Here is an 18640-nt window from a genome sequence, read left to right as displayed (position 1 = left end):
TTGCGTTGACATTCCCTGGCACTGTTTACCCTTGCTGTGAGGCTGCAGTCAACCGATACATCCTCTGGAGAGCGGATGAGAGAGACCGTTTCAGCCAGTGTGAAGTTACATTACCCAGCGTGCCCGGCGGTATGTACAGCACAGGGTATTCCCGTGTTGAGTAACAGAACTGGCAGCCCTCTTGATATTTACATTGGACATGTTGATGCTTGGTTTCCTATCTGTTCACCAAATGTCACCGGCCAGATGGAGGAAGAGTTGGCGTACTTCCCCAAACTGTCCCGCGTGGCCGTGTGCGGCGGTACCCACGGCAACGAGCTGTCGGGGGTGTACCTGGTGAGAGAGAGGCTGAGGAGGAGGAGGGAGGAGGAGGAGGAGCTCGTCTCCGTGGTGACGGTGATGTCGAACCCGCGCGCCGTCCAGCAGTGTCGCAGGTACACGGAGACGGACCTGAACCGCTGCTTCACGCACGCCACCCTCAGGTACGGACCACCACCATGATGATGATGATGAAGGCTACAGTGGGGATTATGATGAAGATGATGGCGGAGGTGATGATGGTAGTGAGGACAATGGCAGTGGCGATGATGATGATGAGGTAGATGTCACTCTCTCTCTCTCCAAGCACCTCTATATCAGACGGGACCCCGTATGAGATTGTGCGCTCCCAGGAGCTGAACTCCCTGCTGGGACCCAAGGGGTGTGCCGAGGCGGTGGACCTGTTGGTCGACCTCCACAACACCACCGCCAACATGGGCCTCTGCCTCATCGCCCACTCCGACTGCGACTGGCTCTGCCTCCACATCTTCAGATACCTGCAGGCAAGCGCAGAGCCACCCCCCACGCCTCCGGAAACAGGGGAGCGTCTGGATCCTTCAGGAATGCAACCTTCAGGAATGCAACCTTCCTTTATCCCGTCCTTGAAAAACTGTTGATATAACTGGATTGGTGTCAGCTGTAGAGAGAAGCGCTTGTTGTCGCTTCTCCAGTAATGTTCCCTCAGAGATCAGGAGGGGAGGAAGGAAGGATGCATGTTACAATTGAAATGGGGCCTGAAGGTCTAGTGATTCTGGGCATGTCTCTTAAGAGGCCTCCTTGCCTCCTCTCTCTCCTGTCTGTTCTCAGCGGAAGATGGCCAACATGCCTGTGAGGTACATTCACTTTGACCTGCCAATCCAAGAGGCATATTCCCTTGAGTCAGTCGGCAAACATGGCTTTGGTGAGTTTGTTTTTAGGCTGGCTACACTTTGATTGATGCTCAATTTACTGCTCAGATGTTCTTACTAAAATGATACATAATTCTACGAATCAATATAAACAGTATATCTCAGTCACAGTAAAGTAGGCTATCAGAGTGAAAGTGCTTTTCAGACTTGTGTGTTTCATTGAGCAGCCATTGAGATCGGCCCTCAGCCCCATGGCGTCGTCAGGTCTGATATCTTCTCATCAATGCAAGAGTGCGTCCAGCACACGCTAGACTGGGTCCACCTCTTCAACTCAGGTAGGGAGACTACAACTCCCAGAACCTTTCATCCCAATCAGATGTGCCATGCCAATCAATCAATCAATCAATCAATCAAAGCTTTATTTGTATAGGACATTTCACACACAGAGGCAACACAATGTGCTTTACAGAGAACAAGGGAGGTGGGCATACGACCCACCCCTACATATTACATTACATTACATTACAGTCATTTAGCAGACGCTTTTATCCAAAGCGACTAACAATAATTGCATTTAACGTAGGAAAAGCCAATGTACTACTACTTGCCAGAACTCACAAGTGCATCTTCTTTCTAAAACAAGTGACTGAGCATAATCTAGTGCTGAAGACAAAGTGCAAATTCCAGAGGGAAGCAAAATAACAGCCCAATCTGAGCCCAGGACTGGCTTATGTCTGTGTGTGCGTGAGTGTGCCTGGGACCAGGTAGAGGCAGGGGTCGGGGGTTGGGTTGGGGTAGGAAAAGGATACGGACCCAGGTTAGGGTGAGGGGAAGGGGGACTGGGCCCAGATCCAGGCCTAAAGCCGGAGGTGGACTGGTGTATGTCTGTGTGTACGTTTGTGTGTGTGTTAACTAAATGCTACGACATCCACAGCAGACACGGGGGTATCTATCGGACTCAGGGTGGTCTGTTGGTGACAGTGGGGCATTCACTGGACCTGGTTAGAAGACAGGAGGGAGAGAGAGAGGTACTAGGGAGAGGGGAGGCGGAAAAGGGTTAGTAGCACGCTGAGCCATAAAAGCAACACAGATATTAAACAGAACGTGCCAGTTGCAGGGCTACCTGGAGCAAGCTCCAGGGGTATGTTTGTCTAACGGCTAAGAACATTTATAGAGCAATAAATTACATTGTGAGCCATGTGAACATACCTGTTCCAAGCTCAGTCACAAGCCCTCTGCCTCAGGTTCCCAGTTCAAGGGCGGGACGGTGGAATTGTACACCCTGGTGAAGAACGTTGACTACCCCCGAGACCGCGAGACCCACAACATCTCAGCAGCCATCCACCCTCAGCTGCAGGTAAACCACGCACTGTAACGGTCTCTTGAACACTTCTATAGAATCACTTCCTAGGTCGAAGGTCAAAATCAGTTTTGTATCTTCAAGTAATCATACGAGAGAAATCCTTGTTGACTTCAGATCTGAGGTCTCCCTCACAGCTAACCTCGATTCTCTCACAGGACCGAGACTTCTGCCTTCTCCTCCCCAACGAGCCCCTGTTCCAGACGTTCTCTGGAGAAACCCTGAGGTATAAAGGGACCGAGCCTCTCTATCCGTTCTTCATAAACGAGTGTGCTTATTACGAGAAGGGTATCGCTCTCTCCCTGGCACGGAGGAGGTGCGTCAGCATTCCCCCCATTCAGCTGGAGAGAATGGAGGAAGAGAAGGAATGAGAGAAACAGAAAAGGAGGTAAATGGATTAACGCGGTTATGGAACTAAATGAAGACAAGAGTGACCAAATCAAAAGCTGCCGGTGTTTGAATTTCAACAGACGGACTGTGGATTCCACACTCTTGGTACCTCAGGATAATATATATGCAAATGTATTGGCAAATGTATTTGAAAACTTGAAATGGAGAAGCAACGGTTGCCAATCAACTGAATTAACTTTCAGTAATAATAAAAAATAATTTATTGAAATGATGACAACATTGCTGAGAAACGCTTCACACACACACAAACACACTACAAACTTTTAAGCTAATTTTTCCCCACACATTTGCACGCTACTCCAGTTAATCTGGAGAAGACTAATCTAATCCATTCATTTAATTACATCCATATAATAATGCCACAGAGAGTAACAGTCACATTTGAGACAGGAGTGGTACTGTACCATTTGTCAAGATCTGCATTTGTTAAGCAGGATACATACAATATACAATCTGTTTCAATTATTAAATAAATAAAAATAACTACAGCATTTAAGTTCTCCTTTCGTAAACCATCATATTTCTGAAAACGTGATTGAGACTTGATATTCCGAGTTGCCTTGAGATCTAGCATTCTGAGACGCTAATGTGAGGTTCAACCTTTAAAGGTGTTATCTGAGATCCTTTGCGCCTCGACTTACACAATTACAGTACAGAATTAAGTATAGCATTGACTGCAAAGCTCAAGCTACGATTCAACTGTTATAAATAGAATGGATGAATTTGCATTTCTAAATTGTGTGGTATGACCATGCCATTGGGGTGATATTTAAGTCTCAACTGAATGAAAATAAACATAGTAAATCAAGGGTATATGATAAATAAAAGTATGATGGTCAGAAAAACAATAAATCAATCACTACAACTAGTATCACAAGAGATTAGTCCTTTTATAAGTGAATATGAAGTCATTTAACAACATTTCACAATGTCACATTCTCCTCTATGGACTGCAGCCAAACACGACCCAGTTCCTACAATAAGCCTACTGATTGATCACATTATAATAAGCATATTCCTGGAGGTAGAAAATAAAACATCACACAGAACCAGCCAACAAAGCACATGCCATGTGTAACCTCTAGCACAATAAACAACGCCAAACTCTCTCTTTAAAGATTGTCAGTTACATAATATGCATAATAATATAGCTCATGATTTGTACACCGCTCACTTCTCAGTAGATATCAAGCTAGCCATTTCTGTGCTCTTTTTTTAGTGCAACCAGGTAAAGTACAAGAAAGTATGACTCACTATTTATTCCCAGCTACATTTTGAAGCAAACTAAATAAGAGAAGTGCTACACTTCAAATACTGTAAATACTGTATCAGCAGATATCTGTACAAGGAGCTCCTGCTGGAGTGTAGCAGACAGATCCTAATGGGACTGCAGTTAATGCTTCGTATTAGTGTGTATGTAAACTTAAAATATATTAACAGGCTACATTTCTATCTCGGTCACTTTACTGCCCAATTCCAAACCAATCTCAACCCACTACAAAGCATAATTTGCTGAGTTACATATAAATGAACTGGATATGTGTACTGTTCTGGGCTACTATGCTATGGATTGAACGCCAGCTAGCACATCAGAGAAAAAACTATATCCACCACCATTATGGTCAACCTCCATCTAAAGATCTTGGGTACAGTATTAGGGACTAGAGTTTTAGTCTGGAATTAGACACGCACGATACATCATAAATAAACAGTCAAAACAATAACAGCTCTCTGGGGCATGCCTGTGGTTGGCTACACCCCCCTGTAGGCTGGCCCCGCCACCCTGTAGGTTGGCCACGCCCGCCTACTACGCCATTCTGTAGTCTGGCCCCGCCCCCTGCTAGGCGACCCTGTAGGCTGCCCCCCCCCCCCCGTAGTCTGTCCCCAACCCCTGCTAGGCCACCCTGTAGTCTAGCCCCGCCCCCTGTAGTCTGTCCCCCCCCCTGCTAGGCCACCCTGTAGTCTAGCCCCGCCCCCTGTAGTCTGTCCCCGCCCCCTGTAGGCTATCCCCATCCCCTGCTAGGCCTCCCTGTAGTCTGTCCCCGCCCCCTGTAGGCTGTCCCCACCCCCTGCTAGGCCACCCTGTAGGCTGGCCCCGCCCCCTGTCCTCTGGCCCCTCCCCCTGCTAGGCCACCCTGTAGGCTGGCCTGCCCCCCTGTCATCTGGCTCCACCCCCTTCTAGGCCACCCTGTAGGCTGGCCCCGCCCCCCTGTCATCTGGCCCCTCCCCCTGCTAGGCCACCCTGTAAGCTGGCCCTGCCCCCCTGTCGTCTGACCCCTCCCCCTGCTAGGCCATCCTTTAGGCTGGCCCCGCCCCCCTGTCATCTGGCCCCACCCCCTGCTAGGCCACCCTGTAGGCCGTCATGCGGTAGTAGTTCCGGCTGTGGCTGCGTGCCGCCCACACCAGCAGAGCGGCGGCCATCATGTGCAGCGGCGAAGAGATGAGCGCCAGGTAGAGCGACCAGCCCAGAGAGCCGTCCACCTTGTCGGGCAGCACCGACACTCTGTGGAGGAGGTCCATGCCTGCCAGGCAGCAGCACACAGTGGCTAGAGTGCACAGCCCTGCAAGGGGAGACAGGGGGTTAGACCAGGTGTTCTGGCGTAGTCTGTCTGTAAGCATGTGAGTGGATCAGTGGGACTCACCGGCCAGCAGGTGCAGGACTCCGATGCCCAGCGTGGGTCTGAGGCTTCGGCAGAGACAGGCGCAGAACCCCACCAGACCTGCCAGAACCACCAGCCCCAGGGACACCAGCGGCAGCAGGAACTGGCACCTCCACAGGTCTACACACACACACATGCGCGCGCACACACATGCACACACACACACATGCACACACACACACACACACACACAGGGGCCCATGGCAGAAATTCATGTTCCTTTGTGGCATTACACAAGGGTATTCTCTATTATTCGTTATCACATATGCTTAGGATAGGTTATAAATGCATATTATCACAGAATGTGAGTGTAGGCTATCAATAAAGTGTGTAAGAGGTCATGCGTTGTAAGTAAAAATATTTATAGGCGTACAGGTACGCAACACATCCTCCCCACTGTTGTGGTTTCCTGGTTCTTTGTACTTGGGGGTGAACTGCTGTGGCAAAGTGAAGCTCATACAGTCCATCACCATCTTGGCATCTGAGACCCAGAGAATAAAAAAAGAGAGAGGCACACTGGAACGGTTAAATCATAGCCATAATGGGTCTATTATTGTGTTGTCTGTGAGTTTGTCCTACCTGGCTCCTTGTACCAGTGGGCGTTGCCTGGCACCAGGACGCACCGCCACCAAAGGCCCAAGGTTCCGTTGAGACGGAACAGGGTGTCGCTGTATGTCTTCTCGTCGAACTCGCCGCCCATGAACTCGTCATGCAGGGAGCGCAACTCGGACACGTTGGCCTCACCACGCACCGCGGGGCTGCTGTACTGGTACCAGTGCCGCGTCCCGACCGCTACGGACAGATACACCGTGGCTAGTATACTCAGGACGCAGCTGATGACCAGAGCCGTGGCGTACCGGTTGTCAACCATTGTTTACCGACTGAGAGGTGCGTCAAAACGAGATAAGGCTTTGAGCAGGTGGCCGGCTGTTCAAGCGAGCGAGACGCGCAAAACTGTTTATAATAGAATCCAGGAGATGCGATACATGTTATCCCACCCACTGACGCATCTTCTAGTCCGCAATGATATGCATCACGCTCCTATTCAATGAATTATACTGACTGCCTTGTTCATCTCCGACACTTTCAGCGGTGTCAATATCCCCGTCTGACAGCTTGGGTCAGCCATCTGTTCGCTTGTCCCACTTCTCTGGTCAATCTCTGCCGCAGATGGTGCTGGATGCCCCGACGACGCTGCGACAAAGATGGTTTGGCTGCATTCAATGCTCTATAACCGAAACGCACTGCTCAATTAAAAAGCCTGTCGTTCATTTGAAATATGATAGTTGCAGTGGGAAATAATATTGATGACAATATTCCGACGGTGCTCAAGCACGAACTTGTTAGTTGAGGGTAGGACTATTGTAAACACATAAATCCATGTGTTTTCCTTTTCCGGCTTAATGGGCGGACAGGGATGCTGGGTATTATAGTTTTCCAACAAGTCTCTGATCCCCTCTAATTCATTAGGCTACGTCATCCTGCAGAACAACTTGTGCTGCCCCCCAAGGGACTTGGTCCACCTCCGTGTCGGCTACGTTAGTCTGTTCGTTAGTTGTCCCCCAGATCCCCTCCTAATGAAATCGAGTTCGTTAGAGTTTGGTTAGTTTTAATGTCTTGATCCGCATAATAAAATGCATTAACTGTGACATTACTTTGATCAACTGTTTAGAGCACAATCTTCTGAAATTACTATAGGTTAACATATAATACCGATGTGTCCCGTAAAGTCGTAATACCTTTTAGTGCCATGTCCGTCCGTCCGTCTGTGTGTCCGTTTGTAGGCAGTCGCATGAGATTTAGACCATACAACACCATTGAACACCAGCAGAAGGCAGTACAGATTGTTCATAAACCTGCAGCGCTTAATTCACCACCTGGGTGTGATTTTTCTAACAAACATTATTTTCTGCAGATACTGTAGGCTACAGCCAAGAAAATCTCACAGCTGCATATAGTGGCAATGCAAAAACAACCCTTATTATTATTATTATTATTATTATTATTATAGTATAACATTATGATTGTAAAACCTGTTAATATTCTATAAACTTTGCAAAATGGAAAATCTTAAAATGCTGATGCCAATGACATTTAATCCCAAATTGTACTTTGGATTCCATAACACATAATTTCACTTTTATTTTCTATATTTTGCTATTAATATCAATATTTGAATCTGCCAAATTTGGGTATGTGCTTGCAGAAGACAATGGTTCCCTTGGTCAACGGAGCTGAGGCAGGCTTTGTTGTAAAGGCTAGTGTATCTGAAACAGGTTTGAGAATGGATACATTTGAGGGGGAATCAGACAGCGCCGATGCAATTATGGGCACCAATGAATGTGTGTATGTAGTTGAAGTTTCAATTTCGTCTAACACTGTCTTGGAAACTAACATTGATGACTTCCGACTCTCCCTGGTTGTCGTAGTTGGAGATGAGGACGCAATGACCTCAGATGTGGATAAGGCACTGGAAACTAATGTTGTATGTGTAGGCCTTGACACTGGTGAGAAATGCACATCTGTTGACGAAGTGCGGATTGAAGGGCCACTTGTGGAAACTTTTGAGAGACGTTGAAATGGTCGACTTCAAGTCTGCTGAATCACTGACTTTAAATGGTGGGGCTGAAGTTTCTGCTGAGGCAGGCACTGAGGTTACTTGTGCATCTGTGACCCCTTGTGATATCGCGGTCATGCTATGGGATGAGGTCGCAGGACTTCTCGTGTGGTTGGATGTAGTAAGAGAAGACAATGCTGCTGATGTTGAGGCTGATATAGGTGACTGTGGACTAGAGGAATTGTTTGCTGGTTGTGGTGTTGTCTTTGGAACTGTGGGTGGAGTCTGGTGCTGTGGAGTGGATGGTGTGGAAGACTACTGAGGTCACGTGTGGTGATGTAGTTGATGTCCTCTTAGATGTTGCGGTGGGCATTGGCTCTGAGGTTGTGGAGAATGCTGGATGTTGTGGGGTAGAGGAACCTTTTGAGTGCAGTGTGGTGCTTGGGACTAATAATTGTTTCACTAATGGTATGCTTGATCCCCTCTCTGATGGTGTGGTTTCCCTAGATGTTGTGGGGAGTGTAGGAGGTGATGTTTTGGGGGGTGGAGTTGGTGATGTTGTGGGGGCTGTAGGAGGTGATGTTGTGGGGGGTGCAGTTGGTGATGTTGTGGGGGGTGTAGTAGGCAATGTTGTGGGGGGTGTAGAAGGTGATGTTGCTGGGGGTGGAGTTTGTGATGTGAGGGGTGTAGGAGGCAATTTTTCGGGGGGTGGAGTTGGTGATGTTGTGGGGGGTGGAGTTGGTGATGTGGGGGGTGTAGGAGGCAATGTTGTGTGTGGTGGAGGAGGTGATGTTGGGAGTGTAGAAGGTGAGGTTGTGGGGGGTGTAGGAGATTGTGGGAGCTGGAGCTTTGCTGTAGATGCGGTAATGTAGACCAAGTGAAAAAGGTCTGTGGCGCAATGAATGGTCCCTGGCAGGGAAGAATTTTTACAGCTCACTTATCTGACCCCTGGGTGATTACTGTTTTTTTTGCTTCCCTCTGGAATATGTAGAGAGTGGGTCGTATGCCCACCTCCCTTGTTCTCTGTAAAGCACATTGTGTTGCCTCTGGGTATGAAATGCGCTATACAAATAAAGCTTTGATTGATGATTGATTGATTGGCAGGGCAATAGATATAAAGCCCCGAATAGTATACTGACCAGGGCTAGTATAGGCCCAACATAGATATACTGACCTGGACCAGGGCAAGTATAGGCCTAACGTAGATATAGGGCTTGGGAAAATGTAGTTTCTACACAGGTGTATCTATTTGTCTGATTGGCTCTACTGCATAGAATCCTATGCAATCAGACGAATAGATACACCTGTGTAGAAACAAGATGGTCTTGTCTGGGACTACATTTTCCCTAGCCCTATACTGCACCGTGAACGAATAAAAGGTGAAACAAACAAATAGGGTAACTTCTCACAATGTTGGCAGACTTAACAATATAGGCCTATTATAGGCCAATGCCAATCTCCAGCAAAGCATAAATTGTGGGTTTCAATATCTAAATATCAATCAAGCAATGAATTAGATAATGTTATTGGTGTTTTAACAACTACATATCCCATGAGCGCCTTTGGCTATTTCGCGTCTCGCCTGGTTCCAGGCGGGGGTGCTTGTGTGTATGTTTTTGGGCACGATTTGGCCTTAAAGGAGACGCTACTTTTACGGGCCTCGTCTAGGCCCAGGGAAAATTGAGGTTTGCTATAGCTTTAAGGAAGGTAGTAAATGGCTTTAGTATCTTTAAAACATAAACATTACATTTAAAATGTGATATAGCTATAGATATTTCCAATTTATGACGGGCTCGCACGGGAAGCCAGGGTGGCTGTAAATTTAGCGGCATAGGGCCTTCTACTTTGCTCATTATATTTTCCTTTATTTATAGAATAGATCTTAAATCAATATTAACGGAGTCTGTGCGTGCAAAAAGGAGAATGGACCCGGATATAAACTGCGTTTCGGACGTTGGTCCCGGGACTACTGGAGACAGTAAGCTCCCTAGTGAGAAGGCCGCAGCGCCGTCCCCGACCTCGAGTTCGTCCCCCGCCACGGAGAGAGTGCTGAGGGGCCGCGTGAAAGTCGGGATATACGCAGCAGACTCGAATGACACTGTGTCCGGCGCAGCGAGCTCCGGGCGGGTCCTACGGGACCGAGCCACCCGAGGAGCTGCGGCCAAAAAGCGAGCAGAGAGCAGCGGTGGGGTGAATCACCAGAACCGGGGTAGAAAATCAGAAACCCCCCGCCGTGGGAAAACCACCAAAGAACCCGAAGACAACGACGCAACGCTGGAGTAAGTGGAAGAACTAGCATGTGTGGCTATTTAGCTAAATAACTAGATTTTGTTTGTTTGTCCATGCATCTGTCCTGTCTGTTAATTCTATAACGTTAATTGTTAGCAGGTAGATGTTCATTGACGTCCATAGTTGGCAAGGTTGTAACTGGCTGACAGGCAAATGTACAATGCCAGTTCACTTTAAGCGAGACTTGAAGAGGCTCAGTATAATGACAGCAAGGCACGGTAGCCTACTGTATATGGTAACTGTTTCCTTCCTTGTAGATGACTGACTGCAGAAGTCCTCAGGCTGACCCTATCTCTAAGCATTTAATTATAGGCAGGGAAGCCAAAACTAACTTCAGCATCAGTTGTTTTAGGACCTGTGCAACGTTACTGTGTGACAGGGAGGATTTAGCAGAGACGTATGTAGTGAGTAGCCTGTATTTGGAATTTATTCACAAATTAACATTCAAACGTATAATATATGTATGTATAATTCATACAATATTTACTCTGTCGCCTTCAGCACTGAAGACAAAACGCCCTCGACCAGTAAAGGTATCAAACATTTTACCCATTCCATAATGAGATGCCCCTCACCTATCGCTGCACACTGTGCTATTCAGGCTGATAAGTGTTCTTCTAACACCCCGTCTCCCTGGTCCACCTCAGCGCCGCCGCGCTCCAGAACACGCCTCCTGAAGAGCGGCCGCCATGCCCCCCGCTGCTCTGCTGCTCCCGTGTGTAAGACAGAACCAGACACAGCAGCTCTATGTGGTAGGAGGACAACACTCACACATACATACATGCGCGCACACACACACACACACCACTTCTAACACTTTATACCAGGGCTCGATTTGAACTGCTGACTGGTACTGTTTATATTGAGGTGCAGGAATTCCACGATACTTTTGAGCTGATATTCTTTATAAGGAGTGCAGGGGCTCAAGGTACAGTAGATTTTGGTAGACAGTTTGAGGTGCTTGGCTCCAGTGAGCTCCTGTCCAAGTCGAGCACCGTTATGCACACAGATGGTTTGTAGTTATTTGCCTACATTAAGGGCATATTGGAAACTGGCCTGCTTGAACCCTTCCTTGTTCTTTACAGATGTCGAGGAAGAGGTGCTGGAGGGGATTGATGGGATGTGAGTAGGCTACTTCCTGGATGTAGCTTTTCATTAATTCACAGCTAAACGCAGCACTCTGCACTAACGAGAGTCAGAGTAAAACTTTATGGTAACTATGGCAATGTGCATTTCAGCAACGAGGAGGGGGAGGGGCTTCTGGATGAAGAGGACCCTCCTTTCAGAGACGATCCCAGTGACCTCAACTACAAACCTGCGGCTAAGAGGTAGATGGCCTCGCATCACCAGGCTCTCCTCGGGGGAGAGCCTGGCTTCTATTCGCTTGGTTTTCACTGCAAAGCAAATAGGCCCCAGGCTAGTGGTAGATGAGGGGTGAATCTACGATTGATTAGCATTACCCCTGATTGCTACTGTAGAAACCCATGTGCACAACGAGTAACAGAGTTGGTTTTAATGTCGTTACAGGGAGCCTCAGAAACCCAGGCGGCGTCCTGCCAAGCAGAAAGAAGAGAGGAAAGAGAGGGAGCCTGAAAAAGAGCAGAAGGATGAGAAAGAGGTAAAGACGGAGGGAGAGACAGAGACGGCTGTGAAGACTGAAAACGAGTTTGGGGAAGAGACAGAGCCTCCTAGAAAGTAAGTGGTGGAAGGAGGGAGGGATGGAGGGATGATTGGAGGGAGGGAGGGAAGGTTGGTTGGACAGACGGAGGGATGGATGGGAGGGTGCATGGATGGATGGAGAGTTTGACAGTTGGACTGGAACTGAGCTGAACGGGAAGGACAGATTCTGGTGTTAAACGTGTGATGTTGGTTTTAGAAATGTGATGGTGGGTTAGTATTGTGATTTCTAAGCAATTTCTCATTCTGTCCAATCTCATCAGGAGAGGTAGGCGACGGAAGGATGACAAAACTCCCCGGTTACCAAAAAGAAGGTAAGTGCCTTGTTCCATCTAACCGGAGTTCCCATCATGCTTTTTGCCAGGAGTATAAAAGCATCATGGTTTAGGATAAAGGATAACAGGAGTCCCTTCTACAGGAAGAAGCCTCCGGTGCAGTACGTCCGTTGTGAGATGGAGGGATGTGGGACGGTCTTGGCTCATCCACGCTACCTGCAGGTCTGCTCCGTCACCAGCTACTCAGAACCAAGACAACTCCGGCACCTTGTCTCTGTACCCACAGTCTTTAATCACATGACTTCCACCCTCTCTCTCTCTCTGTCTCTCTCCCTCTCCCTTCCACCCTCTCTCTCTCCCTCTCCCTCACTCCCCCCCCCCTCTCACTCCCTTCCTCTCTCCCTCTCGCTCTCACTTTCTCTCTCTCTCTGTCTCTCTCTCCCTCTTGCTCTTTCTCCTTCCCTCTCGCTCTCATTTGCTCTCACCCCCTCTCTCTTCTCTCTCTCTTCTCTCTCTTCCTTCTCTCTCTCTCCCCCTCTCTCTCGCACTTCTCCCCCCCCTCTCTCAGCATCATATAAAGTACCAGCATTTGTTGAAGAAGAAGTATGTTTGTCCTCATCCCACGTGTGGCCGACTGTTTCGTCTGCAAAAGCAGCTTTTGCGCCATGCCAAGCACCACACAGGTGATGCACGCATGCACGAACACACACACACACACAAACACAGATACACACAGGCATGCGCTTTTTTTTTTTACACTGTCAGTCGCAATTTTTGGTCATTTTCCAGCCACGTATTAGAGGCACATAAATTTGTTTGCATTCATTATTTCTTATAATCCTTGTCGTTTTGTGCTGTGTCTCCCAGACCAGAGGGACTACATATGTGAATACTGCGCCCGTGCCTTCAAGAGCTCGCACAACCTGGCCGTGCATCGAATGATTCACACAGGAGAGAAGCCAATACAGTGAGTGAACCACGGATGCATGCCTCTCATCTTTATTTTGAAAACGAGAAATCGATATGCTCTTCATCAGACTAGGCGTGGTGTGTTGACCAGAGCCTAGCAGGTGCTCTCCATTCAATACTAGAATTGGTTCAATCAGCCCATTTTAAAGCTTCCCTCTCTCTCCCCCTTGTGGCAGGTGTGAGATCTGCGGCTTCACCTGCCGGCAGAAGGCCTCCCTGAACTGGCACATGAAGAAGCATGATGCCGACGCCTTCTACAAATTCTCTTGCTCCATCTGCGGCAAGAAGTTTGAGAAGAAGGACTGCGTGGTGGCCCACAAGGCCAAGAGCCACCCGGAGGTGCTGATAGCCGAGGCCTTGGCGGCCAACGCAGGGACCCTCATCACCACCCCTACCCCGGTCCTGGAGACCATCCCTGGGGTTGCCCCTCCAGCCCTGCCCTCCGCCGCCAGCCAGGACAACCAGGGGGATCTCACTCCGCTGCATCAGATGGTACTCTCTCTCCCCCCCCAGAGCCACGTAGACCCCCCCCAGCCCCAGCTGCTCCAGCTGGCCTCCCACCACGTGGTGCAGGTGGGGCATCAGCAGCAGGACAACCCCATGCTGCTGCAGTTCAGCTCCGCCCAGCCCAGCCTCCAGCTCCTCCAGCTGACGGCACACCCGGCCGCCGCCGGCTCCGCGGCCGCCCCCGGCCCTCAGACCACCCTGCTCACCCTGAGCTCCGTGACTGCCCTGGCCCCCGCCGGCCACCTCGCCCCCCAGCAGACGGTGGAGTGGGTCCGGGGGGTGGTGGGGGAGGCCGACGGGGGCGATGGAGGGGACGGGGTGCTCTGGGAGCGGGTGTCGGAAGAGAGGGAGCAGGACGCGGTGGAGATGGTGTGGGAGGGGGAGGCGGAGGGGGAGAAGGAGAGAGCGGATGGAGGGATGGTTTGGGAGGGGGAGGGCGAGGGACACATTCTGCTGGAGAGCGCAGAGGTGCAGGTGTCCCAGGGAGACAGTCATGTGTTGATATAGACGAGAGAGGGATGAGAGAGGGATGAGAGAGGGATGAGAGGAGGAGAGAGGACATAAGTGGAGGAAAGGCTGGATAAACGTGAGGATCAGATGAAGAGGAAAACAGTGTCAAATGTACCAACAAGCTTATATGAAGAATTCAAATTTATATGAATTAAATGTTGCGCGTCACCTCAGTGGAGGGAAGTGCAGTACTTACCTAGACATCTATCCAGTACTACTATATCAGGGAATTATGATTCTGAAGTGATTTGTTTTGTACACTGAAAATTTTAACACATTTGTTTTTCTCCTTCCTACTACTACCTTGTTCTGTGTCAACATATGGTGTGCAGAAGTGGGAGTGTATATACTGTATGCGTATGTATAAGTGTGTGACTGTGTGCGTGTGTGCTTCCTGTACGAGTATGGAAGTTTGTTAGAAGTCTCCACCTACTGTAGGCACACTTGATCATTTCCATGCAAAAAGTCCTGCAACCTTTTTTCTTGTCTCTGTCAGTTCTTCCATCACACTTGCAAGGTAAATGAAAATGTAACAGTGCTAAACACAAGGTCACTTGACTTTCATCTAGTGTACAACGCTTTTGCATACAGTACAAGAAATGCTATTACTTATGGGCTGTTGGAAGAAGCCATGAAGCTACTTTGTTAGAAAAAAACTTTCCGTGAGGTTTTATTTTCTCCTATTTTAAGGACATTGTTTTTACTGTGTGTGCGTGCGTGCGCGCATGCGTGTTTGATGTTTCTATGATGCCATCTTGTGATAGCTCATGCTTAATGTCCTCCTTGAGGTCTGGTCCAAAATCTATTTATGTTTTCTGAATCCCAATTTCAACTGCGAGGGTTCTGATTTCAGAACTGACATTTGGAAAGAAATGGTGAGAAAATTGCTGAGTTGAAATGATCTCTTTTTCCTACCAAAGTATGTATGCATTCACATTAATAGCATTGGATTGGTTTATTTTAGAGGGGAAGGCTGTTAGTCATTACAGTCATTTAGCAAATTACAAGTTGAAATCCAGCAACTTTATCACCTGGAATATATGTTAATGCAAATGTAGCTTTAGACTTACAACCCTTTTGTGAAAAAGTGTGATTGTGTGTTAATAGTTTCTGTGCTGTATACATAATGTTGGAGGACATATATCTTTGTACACTGCCACTACCACTGAACACTCATGTCTCCGTCTTTCATAGAATATCACAGAACTAAAGAGTAGGGATTAATTAAATAATTACAATAAAATATCCGTGAATCTGTTATTTGAATGTGAATGTTTTATCAACTATCGCAAAACGCCACAATAAGCAGAATTAGTATAATGTTTTGGTTGGGTGGATCTGAGGAGTTTGACGGTGACGTTTTGGAAACAGCCCTGTGCGTCTATGAAAAACGCCCCTCTCCTTGCGGAACTAATTAAATCCCAACCCCGGCGTCCCGGCATGTCAACAAAGGCATAAACATTTTATCAATGACGGCGAAATGGACCACTAGTGCCAATTGCAACTACGGACATATTTTAAATTAATCGTTTGGTCAAACGTTAACTACCTGCAACTTCCTTTACGTTTGGCTGAGGAAACCATTCCGCCTGCCGGTCCCGTCCCACTGACCGCAAACCACCAGCTAGGCTCGAGCGCAAATGGCCGGGCAGGAGCAGATAACGGTAGACACGCGCGAGGTGCTGAACATGCCCGCACCGGGGAAGACGGGCCGAGCGGTGGCCCTGGCCAGGCTGTTGCACCAGGACTGCACACAATTACTGGAGCTATATGTGAGTAGCCTTGGATGAAGATAATGTTTATTCTCTACTTTGTAGATAAACATGTAAAAGAAAACGGACCCGCTAGTATCGACTGTCCCAGTCATACACTAGGCTACTTGAACTACTATTCAGTATGCTTAATGCTATTAGATTCCAGGTCTATTCTTTTTACTCTATGGTTAATTTGCACCTGTATGAGAAATGTGCCAGTCTTGATTTCCGATCTGGAGATTTGGTGCGCTAATCGGCTTGATCGTAAATGGCTCTGAACAGTTTGCATTGCGACCGTCCAAGGTCTCAGAAAATGGAAAGATACTGCAGTGGAAAATCGAATCAGTCTTTAGAGCCACGCATATATCAAGCCCCCGGGACCCTCACTAATGGATCGAGTGTATTGAATTTTTATTTTTTTCGCAGCTGGCCTTAAAAACTCCTTTTAAAACGCCCTCTCTACATCAATATTTATTGATTGGTCTTAGATGTCAGTATAGAAATGAAGTTGAGCCAAGGAGTGCATGGTATTTGTCAATTTTTCATTCATTTAATTTAGGAAAAACTCATGACGGGGTTATCTTTAAATTCCTGTCCGTTTCAGTCACAAATTTTCATGCAAGAGTATGTAATTAAATGTCCCTTTTTCACTCTTTTTCTTGTGTTTACAATATATCCCCCCCCCCTTCCTCCCCTCTATCCAGAGAGAGAGGGAGAGCTTCTCGTCGGACCACACCCCGGAGGGTGACCGCATCGTGTCCCTCTCCCTGGGGTCCTCGGACCTCAGTGTAGAGCAGCGGGTGCAGCTGGTGCACGCCGCCCTGCGCCAGTGCCTGGGCCTGCTGGAGTGCCTGATCCTGAGGGAGGAGGAGGAGATGGGCGAGCTGGAGGGAGAGTACGAGACGGTGAGGCAGACCGTGAGGGCCCGGCTGAGGCACCTCCTCCACAGCACGCGGGTCCTGCTGGAGGCCGAGGAGGGCACCGTGGACGTCACCCCCGACCATCAGTGCAATGAGGTAGAAAGTGATACATCACCCACAACCACCAGTGCAATGAGGTAGAAAGTGATACATCACCCCCAACCACCAGTGCAATGAGGTAGAAAGTGATACATCACCCCTAACCACCAGTGCAATGAGGTAGAAAGTGATACATCACCCTCAACCACCAGTGCAATGAGGTAGAAAGTGATACATCACTTCCGACCACCAGTGCAGTGAGGTAGAAAGTGATACATCACTTCCGACCACCAGTGAGGTAGAGTGATACATCACCCCCAACCACCAGTGCAATGAGGTAGAGAGTGATACGTCACCCCCGACCACCAGTGCAATGAGGTAGAGAGTGATCTCTCACCACAGACAAAGCCACCGTGTCAGAAATATCTTGTTTAAGGAGCTTCACATACCTGTTGATAAGGATTTTGTCTACTGATAAAGAATTGTGTGTGTTTTCTCTTTTTCTTGCACATATCTTCTCCTGCACATTTGGTATCTATGCATATCGTATTCCTCCTTTTGATAACCAGGGTTTACGAGGAAGTCTTAGCATTAATGACTAGTACAGACACGTTTTGTTTATTCTTTTCCTCTTCCAGGAGGTTGACGGTGTTGTGGGGACGTTTGCGGCCAAATTGTGGACCTATCGAGTGCTGCTGGAACTGATCCACTGGGCCGACTCTGCCTCCCAGACCCTGCACGTCCTGCACACAGGAAGGGAAGGGACGGAAGACATCTAGAGCCCCACGACTTTCTCCAACAGCTACGGACTCACACTCCAACACAGCTGGCTTTCAATAGCAGATATATTTCAAATGAAATCATAGGTATTTTAAGGTATAGGCCTTGATACAGAAGGCCTACTGGCAACCTACTGCTTCACTAATAACCACAACTAAGTCCCTTTCACCAAATCCACCACCTCTCGTCAGACTCTGGTATTTCCACAGAGTGTGTTAAAGTTACTTTTATGTCAGTTCGTGCAGCGACATTCCTTTAACAAAAAAACAGGTTGTGCAAACATTTGGTCAGAACAGTTGACGAGTCGAGGGGCAGTGGTGCTTTGTTTTGTTTTGTGAATTTTTGTATAGTTTATCTATTTATGAAAGTTTAAACCATAATTTTTGTTCCGGGTACAGTTGAAGGGGCTTAGTTTAAACATTGACTTATTGTTCAACGCTGCTGGTATTAACACTAACTGCTAGAATGTAGCCAAATGTGACATGACTGATAAACTGTGACTATTAAACATGCAGCTAAACCTGTAGCCATGTGGACTAAAGAATTTAACTATTGCGCTGTATTAACATTTACCAAATAAGCAACATTATTCCAACAAAACGTATTGATAGTGATTGATTGCTGTCACTCTCTCTGCTCGAGGCAAATTCAAAAAACTGTGATAAGGTTCACTTATTGCTGCATGTTGTTTCTGTTCGTTTTGGTCCATATGTCTGTCCATCCATGTACACTCACATATTCAAGATACTTGAAAATGCTGCTGAAT

General features: G+C 47.8%; 4 protein-coding genes across 4 annotated transcripts; 3 read left to right on the top strand and 1 right to left on the bottom strand.

The window, feature by feature from the left end:
- Positions 1-246: 246 nt before the first annotated feature.
- On the top strand, positions 247-3360 carry LOC311320228 (N-acyl-aromatic-L-amino acid amidohydrolase (carboxylate-forming) B-like; the record flags this gene model as incomplete). Its single annotated transcript, XM_084451941.1, has 6 exons — positions 247-482; positions 626-821; positions 1126-1219; positions 1394-1501; positions 2411-2523; positions 2685-3360. 6 exons carry the CDS (start codon positions 247-249, stop codon positions 2895-2897), a joined length of 960 nt encoding a protein of 319 aa, XP_084308067.1. The 3' UTR covers positions 2898-3360.
- Positions 3361-5277: 1917 nt separating this feature from the next.
- LOC311320229 (claudin domain-containing protein 1-like) lies at positions 5278-6468 on the bottom strand (the record flags this gene model as incomplete). Its single annotated transcript, XM_084451942.1, has 4 exons — positions 5278-5498; positions 5580-5717; positions 5971-6078; positions 6177-6468. 4 exons carry the CDS (start codon positions 6466-6468, stop codon positions 5278-5280), a joined length of 759 nt encoding a protein of 252 aa, XP_084308068.1.
- Positions 6469-10077: 3609 nt separating this feature from the next.
- LOC311319993 (uncharacterized protein) lies at positions 10078-14378 on the top strand (the record flags this gene model as incomplete). Its single annotated transcript, XM_084451627.1, has 11 exons — positions 10078-10433; positions 10945-10976; positions 11091-11195; positions 11529-11565; positions 11682-11771; positions 11971-12138; positions 12384-12434; positions 12539-12617; positions 12964-13078; positions 13263-13362; positions 13541-14378. 11 exons carry the CDS (start codon positions 10078-10080, stop codon positions 14376-14378), a joined length of 1971 nt encoding a protein of 656 aa, XP_084307753.1.
- Positions 14379-16068: 1690 nt separating this feature from the next.
- On the top strand, positions 16069-17873 carry LOC311320230 (uncharacterized protein; the record flags this gene model as incomplete). Its single annotated transcript, XM_084451943.1, has 3 exons — positions 16069-16153; positions 16840-17151; positions 17733-17873. The coding sequence occupies exons 1-3, from the start codon at positions 16070-16072 to the stop codon at positions 17871-17873; spliced, it is 537 nt and encodes a 178-aa protein (XP_084308069.1). The 5' UTR covers position 16069.
- Positions 17874-18640: the final 767 nt, after the last annotated feature.

Source organism: Borostomias antarcticus (assembly GCF_949987555.1).
Source record: "Borostomias antarcticus genome assembly, chromosome: 17".
NCBI classification, from domain to species: domain Eukaryota; kingdom Metazoa; phylum Chordata; class Actinopteri; order Stomiiformes; family Stomiidae; genus Borostomias; species Borostomias antarcticus.
Note: the sequence above shows the minus strand (reverse complement) of the source record. Positions and strands in the feature narration are given on the sequence as shown.